This window comes from Orycteropus afer, unplaced genomic scaffold (assembly GCF_000298275.1).
Source record: "Orycteropus afer afer isolate SDZICR_OR568_19922 unplaced genomic scaffold, OryAfe1.0 scaffold00037, whole genome shotgun sequence".
Lineage (NCBI taxonomy): Eukaryota > Metazoa > Chordata > Mammalia > Tubulidentata > Orycteropodidae > Orycteropus > Orycteropus afer.
The window spans coordinates 396825-422948 of record NW_006921624.1 but is presented as its reverse complement, the minus strand read 5'-3'; the positions used below and the strand labels follow the sequence as shown (position 1 = coordinate 422948).

At 51.6% G+C, this 26124-nt stretch overlaps 1 protein-coding gene across 1 annotated transcript; it reads left to right on the top strand.

Moving 5' to 3' along the window:
* The first annotated feature begins 3451 nt into the window (after positions 1-3451).
* Positions 3452-24692, top strand: LHX2 (LIM homeobox 2). The gene is made up of 5 exons (XM_007936621.2): positions 3452-3571; positions 5043-5245; positions 6147-6550; positions 12029-12234; positions 24405-24692. The coding sequence occupies exons 1-5, from the start codon at positions 3452-3454 to the stop codon at positions 24690-24692; spliced, it is 1221 nt and encodes a 406-aa protein (XP_007934812.1).
* Positions 24693-26124: the final 1432 nt, after the last annotated feature.

The following is a 26124-nucleotide window of genomic DNA, read 5'->3' as shown; positions in this document are numbered from 1 at the left end:
GGCAGGTTCAAGGCACTTAGGGATTCGTTTCCCCTATGGGGGAAGGGGGCCGAGAAGCTGTAGTTTCCGGAGCCCCCGAAACCTCTGTTTACCTGTCTGGGCTTGCCTTCCCCTCTTCCCCACCCCACCCCCCGCCTTCCCTTCGGCTGCGGGTTCTCGCACCGTGTAAATGTCACTCACGTGTTAGGATGTGTGTTTACAGCCTGTTCCTCTCCTTGTTTAGTCTCCGCAGACAGGGCTCAGCGGCTGCGCGACGTCCCCCAGCCACTGGGGGAGATTAGCAAAGTTACCGGCCTCTGCACCAGGGGCGGGAGCGCCCGGATCGCGCACCGCGGCGGGAGACTTGTTTGAGCCTCTGGCAGACCCGGCGTGTCCCAGCCTGAAGCAAAGGGGAAAACTGGCGGGGGCTCCCGGGTGGGAATCTTAACTGCCTGGGAATGTGGGGTCAGTGTAAGGATGGGTTTAGGCCCCTGGTCAGAGAAGTGGCGTAGGAATCTTGTGCACACATGTATTGGGGAGTGAAGGACCACAGAATGCGTTTCCACGTTTCTTGTGAAACCCGCGATAAGAGTTACCGAATGTCCCCCTACTCAACTCCCCCTACACACACTTAGCTTTTATGGCAGCCCCTAGAGCTTTCGAAACGTATTTTATCCATCCAGTCCCGGCGAGAGCTGCACCAGGGACAAACACTCCAGCGTTGTTGCAAATAATTTTTTTTCCGACCCCTTGGGCGACCTCCAGATGAACTCTAGTGACTCTCAGATTAGATTTTCATTCCCTACTTTCTTTGAAAGAAAGTGCACCGGATGCGTCAGTAAAACACGCCTGTGTATACGTGTAGGCATCCGCGTGCCTGGGCGCGGGCCGGGTGCAGGCGCTGAAGCACACGTCTTTGTGAATACACGCGCACGCGCGTCTTTGGGCTTATGGTCCTTCCCTTGCGTTGAGGCATCTGTGCACGTGCAGCGTGTACACACGTATTTGTTACTTCAAGAATCTTTGCAAATACGCAAAACATGGCCTCGGAGAAAGCGCATGCACGGATTTAAGTAGAGTTGCTGGAGCACTAAGTCTACGTGTACCTGCGTTTACCCCTTTACAGGCACTGGACACATAGCTGATACGCACGCACGTTTAGACCCTAGTTCTACATTCATGCTGGCCGTGTTTTTTGCCAACAGAGATGAACATATGCGTTTGCACACACGAACAGGACACTTGCTTGGGCATTACATGCACACTTAAATTTATGTCTAAAAGTTATGTATGCATGTGGAAAGTATGATTTTTGCTGCTTCAACTCTGTGCTGTGTAAGATAAATTGCAAAGATCCTGTTTATCCTTCTACCCTGTCCTGGCAAGCAAGTCACTTTGGGCTAGTACCCCCAACCAGAGTTAAACCCAGCCAAGGCCACCTCCAAAGTAGCCTCAGACCCAGGATTTGGCGACCCTGTAACTGACTTACTTAGTTTTTCTCCACAGCCACTCTTTATTCTTTCTGAAATCCCCCTTCACCACACACCTGTGAATGGCCTTCAAGCCCCTCAATCCCCCAAAAATACTCCTCTAGATTCAGCCTGAGGTCTGGGGAGATGGAGTGGCAGTTGGGATTTTCTGCGCAGTCCAGATTGTTGGGTTCTTCCAGAAGTGATGCCACTAGGAGGTGGGCAGATGTGACATCAGTGGGTCTGTGCCCAGTGCACTCAGGGAGCACAGAATGGACCTGTGGTCTTCTGGCATTTAAGGGCCCTGCTGATGTCCAATGTATCACAGGAGTGGGAAAGTTTCTAATAGAAGGTGGGGGTGGTGAGGGAAAAGAGGAAGTGAGGAATTTTCTTATATTCCAGTGTTTTGCGTCCATGATCTCTGTCCATTATCACATCCCTGTCCCCAGTGAAAAGGTCAGAAACAGGCGAAGAGAGGCAAAGTCATTTGTTTATAATTATAATGCATGTAAACAACAGAGGTAGGATTCCAACTGGTGTCTATCTGAGTGCCTAAAGCCACGCTTGCCCCCACTCTTCTAGGCTGGAGAAAGACCAGGAAGAGCAAGGAGCTGCTACCCGCTGGGCCATACATATATTGAGCCTTAGCTCGCTTGGAGCATCGCGTGGCCGGCTGCCATCCCCTCCCGCGCCCCCGGAGTCACAGCTCTGTCGCTGGCTCTCGCTTCTGGCTCAGTTGGGTCCCCAAGAGGCCTGTGTGGCCGCCCTCAACCCACAGCTCGGGGCTAGGCCCCAAGGCCGAGCTTGGCGGAAGGGGCCAAAGCTCTTTCCCAGGCCGACTTTCCCGGGCCTCCCAAGCTGGTGCCCGAGGCTGCAGCTCCAGGGCCTGCACCTCGGTTGGGGAGACCCGAGTGAGAGCTCCTCGAGCATCCTCTGGTTGCATCTTCTTGGATAAGAGACGGCAGGGAGAGAGGGTTTAATTTTCCTTCCTGAAGAAATCTCAAACTGTTCCCAGCTTTAAAACTCCGAACCCCGCGCTCTCCCTCCTCCCTCCCGTCCGTCCTCTCTCTCCAATCTCGCCCACCAGCTCCCACCATCTCGCCTCTCCTCTTCTCGGATTCTCCCCCTCTCCGATCTCCCGCCTTCCCGTAGCACGCGCTGCTTGGGCCCGGGGCGCGGGGCGGCCAATGGCGCGGCGGCAGGACGTGATGTCAGGAGCGGCTGTAGAAAAGGCGCGGAGGCTTGCGCTGGCGCGGACTGCAGAGCCGGGGCTGGGCTCGGCGCGCGCTTGGAGAGCATTGCGCGCGGCTGGGCCCGCGGCCGGCGGCTCCTCCTCCCACTCTGCTCCTCCTCTTTTTTCTCCTCCTGCACCTCCTCCTTCTTCCCCTCCTCCTCCTCCACCTCCTCCTCCTCTTCTTCTTCCTCCTCCTCTTCAATTCTCCGGGTGGCTCGACTCGGCTCGCTGGCTTCAGAGAAACCCCCACTCCAGTCGCCGACTCAGCGGCCAAGCGGGTCGTCTTTGGGTGGGGGTGCACCCCCGGGAGGAGAGGGGTCCAGGCAGCCGGGCCTCCGCCAGCACCTAGCGGCTCTCTAGTGAGCCCAGACACAGCCGTCGTTGCCTCGGGCAGAGTTTGCGCCCCTGCTTTGCGCCCAGGGCGCCGAAGCCGGACGGGCAATGCCCGCGGCGTGAAAGCGCCCTCAGCGGGCGCCGACCTCTGCCCTTGTCTCCTGCCCCCCACCCCGTGCCCTTGTGACCCCGGCTTTGGCGCCGCAGTCCAGGCGCCCCGCGATGTAGCTGCCCCCGCGCCTCGGCGGGAGGCGTCCTGGCCCACGGGCGCCCAGGGCCCAGATCCCGGCCTGGGGGCGCAGCCGAGCTCGGGCGGGGCCGGGGCCGCGGTGGCGATGCACCGGGCCCGTTAGCGCCGGGAGCGCCAGGCAGCTGAGGCGGGGGGCAAGCCCTCCCGCGGAGGAGCCGCGCCCCCGGCCCCGCCGGTCCCGCCGCGATGCTGTTCCACAGTCTGTCGGGCCCCGAGGTGCACGGGGTCATCGACGAGATGGACCGAAGGGCCAAGAGCGAGGCTCCGGCTATCAGTTCAGCCATCGACCGCGGCGACACGGAGACGGTAGGCGCTCGGCTGAGGGGTCGGGGCTGAGAGCTGGGCCGGGCCCAGGCCGATCTGCGTCTCCCCTTCTCCAAGTTTGTGGGCACTTTGGGGAGTGAGTGCCCTTCGTGCCGCACGGGAATGGACGCTGGGAAGCCACGGGCAGGATGCAGGGCCCGGAGCTCCTAGCCAGGGGAAAACAGCTGCTGGGACGAAGGAGGGAAACATGGTGAAACCGAAATCTGGGACCTGGAGGGTGGAGGAAACCAATTCTCCCAAAGTGGGAGCGAAGTCTGACTCCCGGCCCAGGCGGCTCCCACCTCACCTCCGGCCAACGACACCGCTCCCTCCTCTTTTCGGCTCGGCTGTTGCTAACCAGCCGGGAGTAATGGGGTTCTAGGCGGCTTGGGTAGCATCTGCCTTTTGGCAGACAGGGCTCCGTCCGTAGCGCGGTTTCAGAGGCCAGAACCTTCTGACTAGCACTTTTCATTGATCGCGTCCCAGGCCTCCTGGCCTCCTGGCCGGCCAACTTGGCCAAGCCAGGGGCTCCGAGTTCACTCTGCCTTGGCTGTTGCGGAAGGAGAGTCCATTAGGCTCTCTACAACAGGACTCCACCGGCCTGGCCCCAAATAGCCAGTTCCTCGCCTCAGACCTCCCGAGAGACTGTATCAGCAGACGCTGCCCAAGAGGAGCCCAGAAATGACCTTTAGAAACCGAGGAGGCAGGGAGCACGGCCAAGCTTCTCTGCTCCCCGAGCAAGAGCGGCAGCTCCAGTCGCCACTAGCTTAGAAGCACGCAGAGCTCTCAGATTAGGGGAGGATTTGGGTCAGGCCCATTCTGCACCTGGAGACTTTGAGGGTGCTCTTGGACCCCACTCACCATTACCCAGCCCTTTGACCTGCGTTCAGGATCCAAGAGGGCCCTCGCCTGTGTGGTAGAGGTGGCAGAAAGTCCAGGAGTCTCTTCGACCTGCCATGGCCTAAAGCTTTAGCTTAAGGATCCAGAGATCACTAGGCCGGCGGTCAGGGATTCTGTGTCTCTGGAGAGGCGTCTGTGTGTGGGGTGACTTTCAGTGGTCATTTACCCCTTTTCCCAGGCTCAGCTGAGACGGGTCCTTTTAGAAACAGTTTGAGGGAGCTATTGGAGAGCTTGACTGGAATAGCCACTGCTGCTCCTGTCTCCAAACACAGCCTGAACCTTTCTGGGGAAAGTGCAGGGAGAAGAGGAGAGAAGAGAAGTAAGCCATCTAGGCCAGGAGCCCGGCCTGGGCCTGTGGCTGGCTTGCTCTGCGAAGGTGGGCCCAGGTTCTGAGCCTCAGGGTTACAGGCTTTTTGGGGTGGGAGCAGAGTGTGGCGTGCTTCGGCAGCACCGTCCGGCGTTTAGGGCTAGACTGGGCTACGGATGGAACTGGAGGAGCCTCTGTCCCAGTGGCAGTAAACGGGGCCACAGCCTGATGCAGGCTCTGTGGTCTCCTGCCTCCCTCCCTCCGCAGACCATGCCGTCCATCAGCAGTGACCGTGCTGCACTGTGCGCTGGCTGCGGGGGCAAGATCTCCGACCGCTATTACCTGCTGGCGGTGGACAAGCAGTGGCACATGCGTTGCCTCAAGTGTTGCGAGTGCAAGCTCAACCTGGAGTCGGAGCTCACGTGCTTCAGCAAGGATGGCAGCATCTACTGCAAAGAAGACTACTACAGGTAGCCCCCACACGGCACCTACTGCCTGTCCTGAGGACCCCCCATCGCAAGGGCAGTCTCGGCCTCTTTTACTTACAGTCCCGGGGGAAGGTTCCCCACTCAGGGCCCCCTCCCCCTACTCCAAGGCAGCACTAACTGGGTGACAGCTTATTTAAGAGACAAATTGGGGAGCTCTTAGAAAGTGTAGGGACTCAGAGAAAACAGCAGACTGCCCTCCCATCCGAGCTAAGACCATAAATAAGCTTGGGCTGGGGTTCTTGGACCCTTCTCCTTTTGAAGTTCCTTGGGTATACCAGACCAAAAGAGGCACCACCAAAAACAAGCAGCCTAGGCTGGTGTGCCACAAAGTTAGAGAGAGAGCTGAGGGAGTGGGTGCATTTCTGGGTCTTGGGGCAAATGAGAGTGAAAGCTGGTGGGGATTAAAGGACTGGAATCCCTAACAGGCTCCAAGTTCCCCGTTTCTCCTTCTCTGTGGGTTTAGGTTTAGAGTCTGTTTATACTCTCTCTCTCCCTCTACCTGTCTCTACGTTTTCCCCAAGTTACACAAGTCTGTAGGTTTCCCAGGCGCTGGTGTGGAGGGTAGGAGTAAGGGGTGGAAAGGGGGTAGGTGGGGGACCTCCCCCCCCCAAGCAAAGGTTTTCCTAGGACTTGCTCACTGGGTCAAGTAGAAGCCTTTGGAGGCATGGAAGTGGTTAAAGGGAGCTATACTTTAAAGCAGGACCAGCCCCAGCCAGGCCTGGGTCAAAATTTAGTTCCCTCCTGCCGCATTCTCCAATGCCAGGTTGTCTATCTAGAGGAGGGGATTGCCCCAGTGGCAGCAGCGGCACCTGGAGGAGGGATATGGGAGAGGGGTTCCGCGACCATGTGTCCCCACAGCCCCTCCCTCGATGGTCCCCTACAGGCGGTTCTCTGTGCAGCGCTGTGCCCGCTGCCACCTAGGGATCTCGGCCTCGGAGATGGTGATGCGCGCCCGGGACTTGGTTTATCACCTCAACTGCTTCACGTGCACAACGTGTAACAAGATGCTGACCACGGGCGACCACTTCGGCATGAAGGACAGCCTGGTCTACTGCCGCTTGCACTTCGAGGCGTTGCTGCAGGGCGAGTACCCCACGCACTTCAACCACGCCGATGTGGCAGCCGCGGCGGCCGCCGCCGCTGCAGCCAAGAGCGCGGGGCTGGGCGCAGCGGGGGCCAACCCGCTGGGTCTTCCCTACTACAACGGCGTGGGCACCGTGCAGAAGGGGAGGCCGAGGAAGCGCAAGAGCCCCGGTCCCGGGGCGGATCTGGCGGCCTACAACGCTGGTGAGTGGAAGGCGCACTGAGCGACCCCGTCGGGTGGTAGCGCGCGGGGCGGCGGAACCCGCAGCCAGACCGAATCTCAGTGTGCTGGGCTTATAGGGGGTTACTGAAGCCCTCAGCTTCCCTGGGCCATAAGCCCTGGATGGCCGAGGCAGGAGGGACATTAGCTTCCTCGGAATCAGCCCACGTGCCTTCGGCTGGAGCAGGAAAAGAGACCATTAATCCCTAAGCTGTCCCTGGTGCAAGGTCTTAGAGCTGAGAAATTGGTATTTGGAGGCGGCCTTTTGGTTTAGGCCTTCCCTGCGCTTTGCTGGGCATAAAGTGCAGGGACAGGGAAAGTGCCAGCACCAAACACTGAGTTGGCGCAGCTGAAGGCAGGGAGCAGTGGAGCGGAGGAACGAGGCAGGGCAGCAAGGTTCCCAAGAGAAAGAACTGGCGGTAGCCAGGGGCACCGAGCTTGGCCTGGCGTGCAGCCTGGTTGGATAAAATGTCCCGAGGGCGGCAGGCTAGGGGAACTCGGGCCCCAGAGCCTTTTCAGAGGAAGAGTTGCGGGTCATTGTGCCCAGTTCGATCCTCCTGCTTGGCCAGGACTTGCTTCTCCCGGATCTTCTCCCAAGTTCCTGGCAAGTGCCAGGAGCTAGGGTGACAGCCGCGACCCCAGGACCCAGGCGCTGGGGGTTGAGACCAGAGCAGGCCTGGCCTATGGCCGGAGGGAGGAGGTGGGGAGGCGGAGGGAAGAGGGGGCTCCTATCGCATTTCCGGCGTCTTTGAACCCGGGGCAGTTCTCCAAGGGGCTCTGCACCTCCCTCGCCCCTCCTTGCTCTGGAGAGCTGTTAAGGTTCTAAGGTCCGGCAAGTTGACCCGTCAACATCTGCCCAAAGTCTGGACGGCCCAGAAAGCTTTATGACGCCCTGGGCTTCCAAAGTAGATAGAGTTTATTTGCAGTTATTTTATTTTTTTCCTTTCCTTTGCGAGATAAATGTTTTGTTTTCCTTCTCCTTTTCCTCTCAAACGCACTACTTGGAAAAACTAAAGCAAAACAAGTCCAAGGCTGTGGACTAAGGGGACGGGACGGCGGTGCGGAGGAAGTCAGAGAAATCAGTTATTTTGATCTTTAAAAGTGTGAGCTGGCTGGGGAGGGAAATCGGATGCGGGTGGGGTCCCCTGTTCGCTCCACCGAAGTTACTTGTTAGGGACTCGTGGGTTGTGTGGATATCTGCCTGGAGCTGGAAGAATATTCAGCTCCCAGTTTGGTAAATGGTGAGGTGGTGCACGCAGGCGGGTCCACGGTGGCGTTGGTGGATTTAGGATTTGCAGGGTCTACCAGAGATGCTGCTCTCCAGAACTTCCATCCCTCATCACCTACTAACCCGGAAATGAAGACTAATCCCAGTGCAGGCCGGATCCCCCCAAACAAAGCCGCGTCTATTTACTAAGTGGGGTCTGTCTCCGGTAGGAAGCAGCAAAAGCTCTGCGGCCCCAAGGCGCAAGGTTGTTGGGGGTGCGGGATTGTTTTTCCGGGATGCACATCAAGAGTCTGGTTTGGAACTGAGGGGTAGGAGGTGCAAAGATTTATTTCTGGTTTTTGCTGCGCCTCCGATGTCACCCCGACCCTCGCCTCGCGCAGCCTCGCTGCCCAGCGGGGAGTTGTGGCTGGAGACTGAGTTTCGGGAGATCTGGCACCTCTACCAGGCACCACCACTCTGTCTCCTCCGTATGTTCTTTTTGGTCCCTTCTTTTTTCCCCTTCTGCTCTCGCTCTTGCATTTCCCCTTTCTTTCTCTGCGTCTCCCTCTTTGCCTGTCTATTTCTCTTTCCGGGTGCGCGCATCTCAGGCCTTGGGCTGGGTTCTCGGTACTCGCAGAAACCGCGCAGAGTGCGCTGGTGGCGGCTGTGCGGCTCACTTATTCGGGGCTTGGTTGGGGAAAGGGGGCGCCGGTCCCAAAGAAGTCTCCCCAGGTCAGACTTCCGCCCAACCCCTACCGGGCACCGGCGGGAGAGAAATGGCCGTATTGTGAGCTCTGGGACTACCGGGACTGAAAATAAGGAACCTTGGAGGCTCGGATTGAGGGCTGTGTGCATTGTGTGTGAGTGTGCGCGCACGCGCGCGCATGTTTCTCACTATGAGAACATGAGCTTGTTTGTGTCAGTGTCCCACACACAGGGGGCCAGCGATACCGATCCCTTGAAAAGCCCTTGGCCTAGGGGACAGTCTGGCCAAGGAGCCGCCGCATGTTATTAAAGGGTAGTGAGCTCCCGACAGAGTGGAGAGGAGGCGCCGTCGGTGCGCCCGGCCCTCGGTTCTGCGGAGGACAGCCGGGGCCGCGGGGCCGCTGGGCCGCAGGGTCGGAAAGTCCTTCCGGGGCGGGGGCTGCCGCGTCCCTCCTCCGGCTGCCCTGGCGCCGGAGGCGGAACTGAACCCCCCCTTCCCACACCCCAAGCAGGGCTGCCCGCAGGCCGGGGGTGCCTTGAAGGACAGACGGAGCCGGCTCGGGGCCCGGGTCGCGCGCTTTGCGCCGGGGTTTGCGCGCCACGGCCGCAGGAGTCCCGCGCGGACCGGCCGGACGCCGGGGCCTCTCTCAGCCCCAGCTTTGTGTGTGTGTGTGTGTGTGTGTGCCTGGCGGCGTAATTACTGATTTGATTCCAATCCATTATTTAGACAATTGAACCTACAATCTCGTCTTTAGTAAAATGAGGCGAAGTCAGATTTGATTACAGGTTCAGTCCCAGCGACAAGAGCTCGAAACCCGATGGGTTAATAACAGATCACGAGTAAATTATTCATGATTTTACGAGCTCTTTAGCTCCATTGAATCGGCCTAATTGAGAGGAAAAAAAAAAAAAAGAGAGAGAGCGAGAGAGACAGAAAGCCCGGGTCCTCCTCCTCCCCTCGGCCCCTCGTTCCTCCCCCGATCCAATACTGGGGAATCTGGGCCCGGCCCCAGGAGTGAGGGGGTCTGGGGCAACTGCCAAACCTGGGTCCAAGGGGCCACCATCCCATACGGTCTTCTCCCCTCTCCCCGCCTAGCGCAGCCCCCGACCTCAGCCTCTCTCAGTCGGGCCAGGTCCCTAGCTCTCCTCCCCTCCTCTTCCCATCCTGTCCCGTTCGGTCTAATCCCCGCCTGTAATGGCTTTGGAAGAGGCCTCCCACGCAGGTACTGGTCTCGAGACCTAGGATTTGGTACCCTTATCCTCACTTTCCACCACACATTCTCCTGTTTTCAGGCTCGCCTTCTTCTCGGGCTCTCTCAGTATTTCTCAGTCTTTGTAGCTGTCTCTCCCCTTTACCGTCTTACTGCCTTCCACCCGCTTTCCTCTCTGCTCTGTTTTCCTAGCTCTGTCCACTTTCCCTCCCTGTCCTTTCTCTTTTTTTTGTCTCTTCCCATTCCCTCGCTTTCTACCCTTGTCTCTGTCCTTTCTATCTCTGCTTTCTCTCTCTCTCTCTCTCTCTCTCTCTCTCCACCTCCCCCATCTAGGCCTCACTCGGGGCACGTCCCTAGTGCGCACAGGGCGCGGGGGTCCCCATGGAGCTCATTAACAGCAGCTAGGCCCAGGCGGGGGCTGGGCTGAGGGATGGGCCCAGAAATCCCCTGGGGCAGGCCTGCCCCACCCCCGTAGAGTCGGGGCCTGGGGGCAAGGAGAGGGTCTTAGGGAGGTTTGGCCACCAGCTCCGGGTGGAGGCAGTTTCTGTGGATTTGGTTGGGAATCATCCACTGTTCCCTTGAAATTTATAGACCCCTAATTCCTCACCCTGGGCACTCTCAGTGGGAGCGGCAGCACAGTGGAGACTTGGGTGAGTGTGGGAACAGGCCATTAAGAAGAGCAGTAGCCCTTTGCTGTCAGCTCCAAGTTCAGGGGCAAAACCTGCATCTGGCAAATTCTCTTGGTAGGGGCTAACCCCCAGCTGAGCAGGGGGGAGGGATAGGTCATTGAGAGAGCAGAAGCACTTGGGGGTAGGATTGTCAGAGAAAATGTGGGACTTGCAGTTAAATCCCTATAGTAGATAAACAGTAAAATTTTAGTACAGGTATATTCTATGAATTATTTGGGACATCTTTTACTATTGTTTTTTTTTTTATCTGAAATTCAGATTTAACTGGTGTTCTTTAATCTCCTGTCCCCCCCCCCCCCGCCTCCTGGGCCCAACCTGGCAACTCTGGTGTTATGGGGCATGAGATATCTTCAGAACTCCATTTTACAGGGACTGAATTCAAATCTCCTGGGAAGCTCCCCCCCAAGACCTTGTGTGTGGGATGGTTCAGGATGTGGGGGGGGGGGCGGGATCTTGGAGTTACAATCAGTGTCAGGTTGGAGAGTAACTTCTTGAGACTAGAAGTTTTAACTCCTGCCACCACCCCCAGTGTCTTCCAAGCTTTGGCAACCAGGCGCCAGTTGGACCCTTCTGGAGGAGGTCACACTCCCCAAAGAGCCATGCCTTCATCCCCACTCCCCTTTGTGATATAGTGGAAGGAAACAGATGAGGACTCCAGTAGTGAATGTAGGCTCAGCCAGTACCAATGGTGTGACTACGTGTGAGTGTTCATTTCCCTGAACTTCACTTTCCTCATCTCTATGGATGAACAGTAGTAGCCACCTCTTGGAGCTGTTGTGAATGAAGGTCCAGTGATGTATGAAAACCCAAAGGCATACAGTAGGTGTCTAATACATGTTCCTTTCTTCTTCCAACTTCCTTCTCTTTTTCAGTTCCAACTCTGCCACTCTCTCTGAGACTTCAGGCAGATCACTTAACTTCCCTGAACCTCATTTGCCCCATTTGTAAACCGGGACACTGCCTCACAGGGCAACGGTGAGGATTGAACTTCAGAATGCTATTCCGTCCAGTGCCCCGGCCCAGGAGGCATTCAGTACTTTCAGTTGTGGCAACTAATGAGGGTGAAATAAAAACTAATAACCCTTTCAGTTCACTTCTTCCAGCTGCCTATCCTAGACACCTTGGGGACAGCCTAGTGATAGCCACTCCTCCTTAGGGAGCAGCACAAGGGGAAACAGGAAAAGCATGAGCCGGGAGTCCCTTCACTACTCTGCAAGTCAAGCAACTTGCGTCTCTGAGCCTGTTACATCTGTAAAAAAGGGGAAACAACGCCTGACTCCGTAGGGTTGTTTTGAGGATTCAATGAGAGTGTGCCTGCGGAGTCCCTTACCACATCATCTGGAGTGGAATAAGCCATGGACAAGTTGTAGTTATTATTATCATTATTGTAACATGATGGCTCAGAATGGTTTTTGGATTCTCAGAGCTGGGTTTGAATCCTGGATCCTGCATTTTCTAGCTGTATGACCCTGGGCAGGTTGCTTTCTCTCTCTGTACCTCAGTTTGCCCATCTCTAAGATAGGGATAATCCTTCCATTCCAGATGGGTCCCAAGGATAGACACATTTGGCTGTGGGTAGGGTTGGTGTGGACCTGGCCACCTGGGGGTGGGTCAGGAGGTTCACCTGCCTACTCTGCATCCCCTCTGTAGCGCTGAGCTGCAATGAGAATGATGCAGAGCACCTGGACCGGGACCAGCCATACCCTAGCAGCCAGAAGACGAAGCGCATGCGTACCTCCTTCAAGCACCACCAGCTTCGGACAATGAAGTCTTACTTTGCCATTAACCACAACCCCGACGCCAAGGACTTGAAGCAGCTCGCGCAGAAGACAGGCCTCACCAAGCGGGTCCTCCAGGTCAGCCAAGGCGGGAATGGGGGCATCTGCAGCTACCAGGGCCTGGGACAGAACCCCACACCAGCCATGGACCATGGGAGGACCCTTATCTGCATTTCTCTTAGTTTATCTTTCTTGTTTTCTACTTTTCTCTCCTCAGTCTGCCTCTTTATCTTTTTTTTTCTTAAATGTATGTCTCCTCTCTTTTTCAGTTTTTTTTTCTGTCTGCTTGTCCTTCTCTGTCCTCTTTGTCTGCATACCCAGTCTCTTTCCTTCTTGTAAACAGTTCTTGGTGACTAGTTATTACTCATGTGACACTCAAGTTCACATTGTAAAGGGTTCAAGCATTTTAGGTACGTCCAGAGCCACCCTTTGGTCTCTCCTCCCAGGATGTCCCTCAAAGGAGATGGCTGTTAGCTGCTTGTTCCTTCTGCTGCTCTCTCCTTACTTTCCATATCTCTCTCTCTCTCCTCTCCCCCGCCCCCCCCCCATTTTTTTTGTCTCTATCTCATTACTCTCCCCTCCTTTTTATTTGTCCTGGTGACTCTCTAGATTTTTCATCTGTTTATTTTTGCTGTCTCCCAGAGTACCTTGGAAGCAAGGTTTGGAGGGGTGACAGGCAGGTCCCATGGGGTGGGTAAGAGAAGCTTTCAGAGGTCTGCCCAAAGGGTGATGGGGGAAGCAGGTTGGGGAAGGGGATGGTTGCCTCTGAGACTGAGTGGAATTGCACTTGTATATGAAGATGTTTTCTTGATAGAGAAAGAGGGGACCCAGAATTCTCACCAGGTTCCAAAGGGTCTGTCAGTGATGCCAAAGGTGTTAAGAACCCCAGTGGGGGGTGTCTCAGGTCCCTGCATCGCATAAACTTACAACAGAGCCTCAGGCCACCACTTCTGAATCTTCAGCTTCTGTTCTTACTCATTTTGTGGTCCTGGGCAAGTCACTTAACTCTTCTGAGCCTCAGTTTCCTCATCTGTGAAATGGGCACAAGAAACTATCTATACCACCGGGGTATTGGAGGAGCCACTGAGATGATGGAAAGTGTTCATCACAGTGCTTGACACTTAACGGCTCAGTGGATGGTTAAGCCAGTTACCAACAAGTCCATTCTGACTCATGGAGACCTCATGTGTTTCAGAATAGAGCTTTGCTTCATAGGGTTTTCAAGTGCTGATATTTGAAAGTAGAGTGCCAGGCCTTACTCCCAGGAACTTGAACCTCCAGCCTTTTGGTCAACAGTCAAAAGTGCTAACCCAAAAGTGCTAACCATTTGCACCACCCAAGGACTTTATCAATTAGTATGAATTAGTTAACTGATATTAATTGCCTAGAATGAACAGTTCTTCTGGTTGCTGGACCTCAGCTTCCCCTCCCCTTTATTCTTTAGAAATTGTGGTTACAGCAATATTTTTAGGTAAGACGACTGAGATGAAATGACCTGACCAGGGTCTCTCAACAGGAGGGGAGGTTTTGGGATTGGAGTCCTGGCCAGTCTGACCCGCCCTCCAGCCTCCTGCTGGGGATCCAGGTCTTGGAGGCGACCTCGCAGAGATGAGGGTAATAGTGACATACACTGGCGGGTGCGTAGCCGTACTAGAAAAGGTTTACAGCGAGTCCGTCAGAAAAAAACAAAATGTTGTGAAGATGGTGAGGGGAATGGCCTGTGACTTGGGCGCAGGTCCGCAAACCTTGGAGGAGTGGAGACTCTGGACTTCCCCCAGGAGTACTGCAAGCAGTACTGTGGCTGCTCGGGCTCCGGCGGGCTCGGTGACGCAGCCGAGGGAGGCAAGAGCCCGCCAATGGGGCGCTGATGCGCCTGTCTGGGCCCGCCCCCTGGCCCTGGAGCTTCCTGTATGGGCCCCGCCCCTTCTTGGGTCCCTTTTACCCAAAGTTTAAGTCCGGCTGGCCTGGGGGCTGGCCTGGGTGCGCGGGTGAACGCGATGGTGCTGCGCCTTTCTTCTACCCTCGTCCGCTTGCTTCTCTCAGACGTTATCTTTTTGGCGTTATGTCGGGGGAACTTCCTCGCCGCCATGCCCCTTCCTCCGCCCTGGACTGGCTGTGGAACTGCCTCTTGGGGTCCCTGATGCATCCTCGAGGACTCTGGCCTAGGGACCCTGGGGTCGTCCACCTTTTTCTGGTTAGTAGGAGATTTCGTCCTTTCCTCTAACCATATGCCCTTATTTTGGTGGTGAGGGCGGGAGCAAGGGTGCAGGCATGAGCAGGGACTTGGAGTCAGAACTGGGTTCAGGAAGACCTGGGCTCCTTTGGCTCCCTAACTCAGTGGTTGCTTGTCTTTGTCAAGTTAGTTACTTTTTCTAAGCTATAGCTTTCTCATCTGCAAAATGGGCGCTGTAAGGGTGCATGTCATTTAATTGTTAATTAAATGATTAAGAATAAGTGCCCTCTAGTTAGTTGACTCCATGGCACATAACAAGAAGAAGTTGAGTCGCAGGGGAGCTCTGGTGGTGTAGTGCCTATGGCATTTGACTGCTAACCAAGAAAGCTGGTAGTTCACACCCACCAGCTAGCTACTCCGCAGAAGGAAGATTGGGCAATGTACTTTTGTAGAGATACTGCCTCAGAAACCCAAGGAGGGGTCCCTATGAGTCGAATCCATTTGAGGGCAGCGAATTTGGTTTTTATTAGGTTTAGTTGAGTCGCAATCTGGAGTGAGGAGCCAGTCTCTGCTGGCCTTGGTGTGGGCTGAAGCTTGGTTCCTCGACTTAGGGGTAAATAAGATTTCCAGTGCAGACATCTCTTTTTTCCATCTGACTAAATAGCTATTGAGCACCTGTTGGCACCAGGCCAAGGGGTGGATGAAACGGGAACACAGAGATGAATAAACCACAGCTCTGGCCGTGAAAGAATTCTCCTATTAGGTCTGCACCCAGCCTACAGACAGCTAATTTCCTCCACAGTGTATTCTGTCAGGAGAAGGTTATTATGGGAGCCCTGTAGCATAATGCCTAGGGCACTTGACTGCTTAACCAGTTGGCTGGAAGTTCAAACCCACCAGCCACTCCTTGGAAGGAAGATGGAGCAATCTACTTCCATGGTGATACTGCCTTGGAAACCCAAGGAGGGGTCACTATGAGTCGGGTCTGACTCGACAGCATATAACAACAACAACGAGGAGGTGCCAACCACCCTATATGTGAGAAAAGGTTCCTCTGAGGGGCCTGGGTGAATGACTACCCTGTACCCTCCTTCTTCAGAATCCTGAGCCAGAACTTCTCACACCTGCCCACCCCTTCCACCATGGAAACTCAGAAGAGCCAAGGGTATGGGCCAGTTGAAGGAAAAAAGCATTGATGGTTATCCTTGGATAACACAGACACTTACTGTGTTTGCTGCTAACTGAAAGGTGTGTGGTTTGAGTCTGCCCAGTGGCTCTTTGGAAGAAGGCTTGGCCATCCCCTTCTAAAAGATCACAACCAATGAAAACACTGTGGAGCAGTTCTACTCCAACCTGCATGGGTTGCCATGAGTCAGAATGAACTCGACAGCACCTGGTATGGAGGTCCCTAGGTGGCACAAATGGTTTGCACTTTGCTACTAACCTAAAGGTTCAAGATTCAAACCCACCCATTTCTCCTGTGGAAGAAAGGCCTGGTAATCAGCTTCTATAAAGATGACAGCCAAGAAAACACCACGGAGCAATTCTGTGTAACACACGAGGTCACCATGAATTGGAAGCAACTTGGTGGCACTGGTTTTTTTACTATCAGGTATTTGGCTCAGCCTGTGAAATTCATGTGTTCAGACATCATCATCCCCATTCCCTACTGGATAGGTGAGAAAATGAAGTGCAAGTAATTCTCACTTGGTCAGAGTCCTCCTTTGCTGGTAAATAGCAGAGCTGATCCAAATTCAGGTCTGTCTGTTAAAAGGACAGTGCTCGTTCTCCTCTAAGCCAACCCAGCACTTACTCTGAGTGTGAGTATCATTTAAGATCTGTAGGTAAGGAGCTATAGTGCCGCAAATGATTACATGCCTGATGATTAACTTAAAGATTGCTGATTCAAATCCGTCTACCCCAGCTGCTCAGTGGGAGAGAGACCTGATGACCTGCTCCCATAAAGATTATAGCCAAGAAAACCCTATGGGCCAGTTCTCCTCTGTCCCATGGGGTTGCTATGACTCCACAGCACCTAACAGTTTTGGGGCTGGAGGGCATACTTCTAAGGCATTCCAGACCACTGTTTTCCCTTCCAGACCCCCCAAATCTCTTGCCCAAATCTTTAATATTTCCCTAAAAGCACAACTGCTCATGATTATGCAGCAGTTTGCAAAGTATTATATTTTCTTGGGAGCTCTTTCCTACTCTAATCTCACTTACCTTAATATTTTCTGTCCATTTTATAGATGAGAAGCTTAAGTCTTCGTGAGATAAAGTGATTTGCAGTAGGTTACAGAAACCAGGCACTGGCAGGGTGGGGCTCGCTCCCAGGTGTCCTGACTGCTGATGGGCCAGCTCGGGGAGATGAGATGGGAGCAGATTTGGGGGAGGCAGCTGGTGGTATGGCCTTGGAAGGTAAAGACCAGTTCGGATCCTCTCTGATTTACCAGGTGTGCAATTTGGGCATGTGAACTTCTCTGCTCTGAGCTTGATTTCTTATCTGTGGACAGGGAAGAATACTAGTGCCTACCTCGAGGATTCCTGAGGATTGGGACAATAGAGTGGGATGGTTCTAGCATGCTACCTGCTGGTACACAGTGAATGCCTATTAGTTCCTTGTCACTGGGGCTATACCAGCTTACTAGTACTAGGCCTTGGGCGCCCCCTGCAGGTTCTGCCCCCAAACTTATGTCCATACTCAACCCTTCTGAGAGCCCAGGGCAGGGGGGCAGGGCTGAGGTCAAGGCTGTGTTCCCAGAAGGAGATAATGCAATGCGTGCTGCGAGAGCACACCGTGTACGTGTACATGTGTGCACATGCCTGGAAGTTTCTAGGATGTTATTGAATCTGTCGGTAATGCATGAACACCACCATGGCAGGCCTGGGATGACCATTCCTACCAAGATTTAGAGTCCGCTGATGTGAAGTTCAGACTCCACTCTCCTTATTTGCTACATGACCTGGAGCAAGTGACTTAACCTCTCTGAGCCTCACTGGCCTCAACTATCAATGGGAATAATAATATCTACTTCAGTGGGTGGCTGTGAGGAGTATATGAGATGGTATGCAGTATAATTTAGAAAGTGTATATTAGGGACTTAATGATGTTATTTTCTCTCTCTCTCCTACACACACATGCATACACTGTCCTTGTTCAGAGTTCAGTCTAGCAAGCTCTTCTGCATGTATTAAAAAAATCAATTGTCTCCATTCTGCAGATGAGGAGACTGAAGTTCAGAGCCTGAAGGCTAGGGTCCTTGCCTTGAGTCTCACAGCTAGCAAGTGGTGGAGCCAGGAGTCAAGCCCAGACAGCTGTGGTTCCAAAGCTCTTTCCAGTGTAGCACAGTGTAGGGACTGTGATCTTTCCCCGCCTTGTGTCCAGCTGCAGAATGCAGCAGTGCAAATAGAAGGGAAGGAGTGGGTCTTGGATACCATGCCTCAGTGGGCAAGTAGCAACCCTGTTGTAAAACACTTAGTGAATAAAAAGTGCTCAAACTTGTCATCATCAGCAGCATGACAACCACAATACTCACTCTTCATCAGTGGCCAAGGTTGCTGGGAGACAGAATGGCTCCTTGAACAGAGGTCTATTAAGACATGAAGCCTTGCAGATGTGTGGGTTTGCCTATCGATGCCTCTCTGAGTTGTCTCTCTCCTTTACTGAGGAATGGCCAGGAAGGCAGAATTCTAAGATGCTTTGGGCTTGGTGGAACAAGAGGTGGGCATGGTGAGCTGACTTACTTGCAAAGTGAGGGTCTCCTTAGAGTTCCTGGTCTGATGCATTTTAACTACCAGCAATATAAAAATGTTCTTTAGATGTCTGCTTAGTCACTGGCCTGTGAGAGAACTCAGGAGCTGAGAACTAGCTTTTCTCTGTTTTCTCACTTGTTTAACAAATAGACTTCGTGCCATGTGCTGGGCCAGGAGTGAGGCATTGAGGAGTCGTTGGTGAGCAGGACAGTGAACAAGACTGCTCTAGAGTGTACGGTCTAGGGGGAAGACAGTAGTGTGACAAAATACTGTATAAATGATTAAAATGAGAGTAAGATTATTCTTTATTTTTCTGTATCTTTGAATATCTTCTAACAAAAGTATTTTTAAACAATTCTGAAACCAAATAAGTTTAGGCAATACTGAAGATTTACTGATGTTTTTTTCTTGGAGATAAGAGCATGCTAGCATTAATATAGGCCTTGGAAAATCTTTTTTTTTTTTTTTGGTTATTATTTTTTTAAATTGTGATTTGGGTAAAGATTTACAGAACAAATTCACTTTCCATATAGCAGTTCATATGTACTTTGTCTCATGTCATTGACTACAGTTTACCACAATGCAACAGCTCCCCTCCCACTTCCTCCCCATAGTTACCTCTTCCCAGTGTCCATCCCTCCATACACTCCTGCCCCCTGAGCTGTCACCCTGTGCATAAGCAGTCCTTCTTTCTCCCATGATGGTTCTCTCCAAAGAGTGTATTTACTTGAGGTAAATGTTCAACTCATATGCTTGTATTTTGTTTGGCTGGAAACCACAGGTGTGGGTTCAATTCCAGACCTGAAGGGCAGCTAGGCGCCATAGTCTCAGTGGTTCCACCAGGCTTTATTGGACCAGCAAACCTGGTAAGCCTTGGAAAATCTTGAAGAGACACAACTTTGTCTAATCTAACATTTTTCAAATTTATTTGAATATATAACTCTTAGGAACTCTGGTGGTGTGGTGCCTGTGGCACTTGACTGCTAACCAGGAGGCTGGCGGTTCAAACCCACCAACCCCTCCTCAGAAGGAAGATGGGGCAATCTACTTCCATAGTGATATTGCCTCGGAAAACCCAAGGCGAGGTCACTATGAGTCAGATCTGACTCAACAGGAGTGAGTTTTTGGTTTATAGAACTCTTCCTTCCATGTAACCCTTGAAAGAAAACTGCTAAACCAAAACTAAACCAAACCTGTTGCTGTCGAGTCGATTCCGACTCATAGTGACTCTGTAGGAGAGAGAACTGCTCCGTAGGGTCCCCAAAGCTGTAAGCTTTACAGAGGCAGACTGCCACACATTTCTTCTGTGGAGAAGCTGGTGAATTTGAGCCACCAACTTTTGGGTTAGGAGCTGAGCGCTTAACCACTGCGCTACCAGGGCTTATTTGAAGAAGTGCTAGGAAGGAAAAAAACAGGTACAACGAAAGCATGTAACATAGGGACTTGACCTGGTGAAGGGGTGATCAAGGAGGGTTTCTCTGGAGGGGTGAGGTTTAAACCAGGGCTGGTTACTTCACTTGAGCCTCAGTTTCCTCACCTATAAAATGAGGCTAGTGAGCATTGTCCTGTGTGTCTTTTGCACAGAGCTGTGGTGAGTTTCTGATCCAGTCATGGATGGCCTAAGCTGGGTGGCATATCATAGATAGCTTGGCCTGAAACTCTCACTTTAGAGAAGAAGCAGAGCTCTGGGAAGATGCAGTGGTTTGCCCAGACCCCACAGCAAAGTAGTTGTAGTCCTGGGGCTGCAACCAAGGATTCCTGGTTTCCAGTCCAGCACTTATTGTTTTTGCTTCTTTAAAGAAAACGTATTTTAAAAGTTTAAAATAATTGAACATTGTGTACTCATATATGACCACCAAAAAAACCCAATCCCACTGCCACAGGGTCAATTCTGACTCATAGCAATCCCACAGGACAGAGTAGAATTGTCCCATAGGTCATAGGGTTTCCAGGGCTGTACATCTTTACAAAAGCAGACTGCCTCATCTTTTTCCCACGGAGCAGCTGGTGGGTTCAAACCACCAACCTTTTGGTTAGTAGCTGAGTGCTTTGACCACTGCAGGAACCCAAAAATCCAGATGTGTAGGTTAGAGGTTAATAAATGGTTAAGGGGATGGACCCAGCCGGCTGGGTTCACATCTCAGCTCCACCTCTTAACTGTACCCTTCGCTGTACAGTTCATTGGACTGGTAGGGAAACTGAGGCACTACCTTATAGTTTTATTATTATTGCCAGTTTACAAGTGAGGAGACTAAGGCCTGCCTCAGTTTCCCTACCTGTCCAATGAACTGTACAACGGAGGGTACAGTAAGAGGTGGAGCTGAGATGTGAACTCCAGCAGGCTGAGTCCATGCCTGTTATTATGAGGACTAAATGAATTAATGTGTGTAAAATGCTTAGGACTTTGTTTAGACAAGGCCTGGAACTTAGTGAGTGAATAATATTTTCTTTATGAAACTGTAGTAGCAGAGGATATATATTTTTATCCTCTTTTTGCATGTAACATTGATCACTTTCCCCTTGTGGCTGCATGGAGTGGCTGTGTTAGGACTTCTGCTTTGTCCCATCTGGTTGGACATTTTGAAAGCTGCCATTAGTTTGATGTTATGAAAAAAAAATACCATAATGGATATCTTTGGGCATGAAGCTTTTGTTTTTTGGCTGGTTTCTTTAGAGTCCTAGGAGGGGACTTGCTAATGCCAAATGTATTTCCTTGATGAAAGAATTGTGAGGAAATGTGTGTGTGAGGGAAATACAGCCTGCAGGGCCAGTCAGTACAGGAAAAAGGGCCAATAGCAATGTGGACTTGTGCTTCCTCATCCTTCTATAGGGTACCCATTATGCGTCAGGCTGAGGCAGGTGGCCTGAGGTTGTATCCTGGTAATTCCATACCTGAGTTGGGTCTCACTGTTCCTAACAGACATCTCTGATAACTACAGAGCTATTGTGGGAAGAGCAAGGCTTGAGGGGATAATAATAGTTCCTGTCTACTTGGTTTATCATGACGATAACCCATGATGGGGCATTTAGAGGGCAGCATGGTGTTTGGAACATAGTAAACCAGAAAACCAAACCCGCTGCCATTGAGTCCATTCTGAGTCATACTGACCCCTTAGGGTTTCCAAGGCTGTAAATCTTTACAGAAGTAGATTGCCCCATCTTCCTCCTGTGGAGCAGCTGGTGGGTTTGAATTGCCGACCTTCTGGTTAGCAGCCAAATGCCTTACTCACTGCGCCACCAGAGCTCCTTGGTATGTAGTGGGAGGTCTATAAATGTTAGCTACTATTAACAAATATTACTGATTCTTTTTCTTTGCCAGTCCCAGAAACACAGAGATGACTTAGATAGAGTCCCTGCCCTCAGATATCTCTTGGGAAGGGACCTACTGGGATACCTGGGAGAGAGCCCTGGCGAAACCCTCCTTAGGGGGAAAAACAAACCTCAACACAAAGCCCCAGAGCAGCCTGGCTCTTAGATGAGCCAAATTGTATCAGGCCACCATAATTCAAAATTGTTGAATTTTCATCCAGGAGATTTGTGGCTGCTCACACTCAGGAACGCAGAAAAGGCAGTGGTGGAAGATGTCATTGTTTACCAACCCTCTGTCTGGGCAACGACTGAGACATAGCACCCAGCCAGCAGCTAACCAGTCCCAGCCCTTCCTGAAGTCTTAGAGCCCCAGACCCATAAGCAGATACATAGGCATACTTACCCGCTTGTATGCACACAGGCCAAGACAGTGACAAAGGGAGTGGCACTAAGGCTCCAGCCTTCCTCATCTTGCTGTGTGTCCTTGGGCAAGTCGCTTCCTGTCTCTGAGCACTTTGGCAGGGGGGTTTCTCCATCACCCATTCTCTGGGCCAAACACAGTGTCTCACTCCTACAGATTTCTGCAGGCTGGACAGGGAAGGACCACCCCCTGCTCTCCTCCCCCAGCCAGGAGAGCATGCTAGGGGTGGTCTTGGAAGCACTGACTTATTTGCAAGCCCCCAGAAGAGGTGACAGGCTTCCTCTGGGCAGAAAGCCAGGGAAAACGTGCTTTTTTTCTTCTGGGGAGAGAGCTTTGTTTCCGACTTCACAGGGTCCATTTCTCCCTCCTTACTCCAAGACTCTTTCTGTGGCTTTGCTTTTAATTGAGCCCAAATTGTGTCAGGCCACCAAAAAGGTGAGTTTGAGGCCACAAGACCCTGTAGCCGGAGTGATCCCCAGGGGAAGGTGGGGCCAGGCGTTGGTCCTTCCCACCCCTGCCTGAGACACTGGGAAGACAGGCAGATGCAGACACATCTGGAAGTATGAAGCTGGGCACCCTAGAATGTCTAGGCTTCCCCCGCCTCTTTGTTTTATGGGGAGGCTTCTGGAGGATGTATTCCTCACGCAAAGGGAAGTGAAGGGGCCCTGCCTTTTGGGCTTATTTTTTCTTAAAACCAAGAAACCAAACTTAAGCAGTAGCCTGATTGTCCAAGCATCTCCCAAAGCACTGCGCTGACCTCTGGGTCCAGCTGGGTGTCTGTATTTATGCAGTTAGACGGATGGACATTGACTTGGGGCGGGTGCTGTGTAAATGAGTTTCTGTGTATGTTTTTTATGTGAGAACAGGCATGTGTGCGTAGGTATGTGTGTGGATGTGTGCATGTGTCTGTGCCCAAGGAAAACTGAAAGTAACACATATTCCCTTTCTTTGGCATTATTTGAGTGCCAAGCTCAGTTCTAATTCTGTCCCCACCTCAGCTCCCTCATAAATGGAACCTCGGATGTGGCAGGGTGGGAGAGGGAATCTCTGCAGGGGACAGCCAGGCCCACGTTATAGCCTCCTGGGCCTTGATTTAATGGGGCAGCTGTTCCTACTCTGCCCACCTCCGCCCTGACATATGAAACCCAGTGGCCGAGAATACACAGTGGCTTCTCCAACTGGTGGTGGCAGGGATGAGCATCAGTGTCTCCCCCCCCCCCCCCCCTTTTAGTAATTATTCATTGATCCCTATGTGTCCTTTATACCATCCTAGTATTTCCTAGACTTACTGACCACGAAACACTTTAAAAATTACTACAATAAGAACTTGCAGAATCTATTTCTATTATGTACTTAAAGGTAGTTGCCAAAAAAAAAAAGTTTTTTCAACTCAGCTCCACTGTGGAAAACAGTGAAGGTTTGGTTTGTGTGTATCTTCTAGACGAGCCCTGGGCAATGGGAACCACATATGTAATTTGAAATTTTCTGATTGTTGTGTGCTGTCGAGTCGATTCTGACTCATAAGTGACCCTATATTGTTGTTGTTATGTGCCATCAAGTCGGACCCGACTCATAGCGACCCCTCCTTGGGTTTCTGAGGCAGTATCACTATGGAAGTAGATTGCCCCATCTTCCTTCCGAGGAGTGGCTGGTGGGTTTGAACCACCAGCCCTCTGGTTAGCAGTCAAGTGCTTTAGGCACTATGCTACCAGAGCTCCTATAGGAAGGACGAAATAGAACTGACCCATAGTGTTTCCTAGGCTGTAATCTTTATGGGAGCAGGTCACCAGATCTTTTCTCCTGTGGAGCCACTGGTGGGTTTGAACTTCCAACCTTTCGGTTAGCAGCAAAGAGCTTAACCATTGTGACATCAGGGCTTCTTAAATTTTCTAGTCACCACATTCAAAAAGTGAAAAGAATCCATTAAGTTTAATAATATCTTTTATTTAATCCAGTATACCCAAAATAATATCATTTCAATAAGTATTCAATATAAAAATGATTCTTGAGATTATTCTGTGTTCTGTTTTTCATACTAAGTCTTCAAATCTGGTGTGTATGCTCAGCTACAAACTAGGCATACGTGAGCTAGCCACATTTTGGATATGACTCTCAAAAAAGACCCCAAACTCACTGCTGTCCAGTCGATTCCAACTCCTTGGGTTTCTGAGGCAGTATCTCTGTGGCAGTTGATTGCCCAGTCTTCCTTCTGAGCAGTGGCTGGTAGATTTGAACCGCCACTGTCTGGTTAGTAGTCAGATGCCTTAGGCACTACACCACCAGAGCGCCCTTGGATATGACTAGTGGTTAAGATACTGGAGAACCCAGCTCAGCTCTAGAACCTCGTAACAGAAAGAGAAACTCAGTAACAGCCAATTAGAGAAAATGAAATTTTTACTTTATTTTATTAAGAAGCAAATGGTGCCAGTCTGACTCCCCACACCCCACCCTCCAGTGCAAAACACCTGATGAGTATCTCTCGCAAACAACTGAGTTCTGTGTTAACTAGTCCCAGAATCCCGGTCCTTCCCTCACCCTCCACCCGCTGCCTGCCTTTCCCCTAACCAGCCCTTGCCTCTCGCCCCGCTGCAGGTGTGGTTTCAGAACGCCCGGGCCAAGTTCAGGCGCAACCTCTTACGGCAGGAAAACACGGGCGTGGACAAGTCGACCGACGCGGCGCTGCACACGGGGACACCATCGGGCCCAGCCTCGGAGCTCTCCAACGCCTCTCTCAGCCCCTCGAGCACGCCCACTACCCTCACAGACTTGACTAGCCCCACCCTGCCAACTGTGACGTCCGTCTTAACTTCTGTGCCTGGCAACCTGGAGGGTCACGAGCCTCACAGCCCCTCACAAACGACTCTTACCAACCTTTTCTAATGACTCGTGCCCCCCTCCCCCCGCCCCACAATTTCTTTAAAAAAGAAATTATCTTTAGTTGAATTCCAAGTGTATTTTAAAATAGAGGCTTTGAGCAACTAACTAACCACATTTTAGGATCTCGCCTGGGAACAGAGGGAAAAAAAAGAATGAATGGCGTGTTCGGCTAGTGCAGCTGTGTGGACTGAGGAATTACTTGGAAGATCTATCTGCAACACAACATTTGTGTCACTGTACAGTTTTGTGGACTGAGCGAGGAAAAAACAACAAATAATTTAAGTTGGCTAGAGCTTCTGTATTTTCAAAGACTGCCACGTGCCTTAGGATTACTGTTTTATCTCCATACTTTGGATGACTTGTTCATTTTTCTCTCCCTCTTTTTCTCTCTGTATATTTATGACCAGAGCAAAAATGTTGGAAAAAAAAAAAAAAAGTTTGTTACTTTGAATAGTCCTCAAAAGAAAAAAGGAAAAAAAAAAAAAAAAAAAGGAAAACTCAAACCCCCTCCAACGGTCGCTTTGTTGTTTTAGAATTTTAAGGTGGAAGTCTGTTCGAATATCAGAATTTGTAAAATCTAACCAGTAATAAAACCACTTATCGAAACTACTTATGCTGCTGCTGGTGAGTGTGAAATTCACAGGACTTAAGGGTCTTACTGAGATAAGTCCTGGGGTCTCTACTTAGTTTATCAAATGGTGATGGGCCACCTCTTAACGTGTGTCAGGCTTTGGGCTGGTGACTGGAATTCCTGTCCTCAGGAGTCCAGAGTTGGGAGGCAGATGGAGAAAGAGACAATCTTAACAGTGTGATACATGCTCAAGGGGAGGTTATGTCAACTGCCGTAAATTCATTTGTTCTTTCAAATATTTTACGCACAACCTGGTGGATATTTGGGATACAGAGGTCAAAGGTCAAGCCTGCCTCTTGTGCCCTTCTCTGGACGTGACAGCCAATTAGAGAACATTTTAAATTTTCAGTGAACGAGGGAAGCCTTCTGAAAAATGCATAGCTTTTCCCTATAAGAAGTGAATTCTATCATCAGAGAGTAGCTTAAGGTCCAGTTTTCCTAATGGCACAAAATTTTAAAATTCCCCAAGGGAGCAGAAGTGAATTTGGTTCCATTGCTAAAGCTTCAGGTAATCTCAGACTACATCAGAGAAAAGACACATGCAGAGAGGATGAAGGTTTAGAGCAGCCAGAGGTTGGAATTCCTTCTGTTGAGTACTGTGACCTGAGGGAAGTCATTTCACCTCTTTGGGCCTCATTTTCTCAGCTGTAAGGTAATGAAATGACCCTTATGTGGCAAGGTTGTAGAGAGAATGAAGTAAGGTATGTTAAAGGGAATATAGTAAGGGCTTGATATGTTTTGTTGAATGACAGATGGGTGACCATTGAGGACTTCGCGGGTGGAAAGCAGGAAGTGTATATCAGG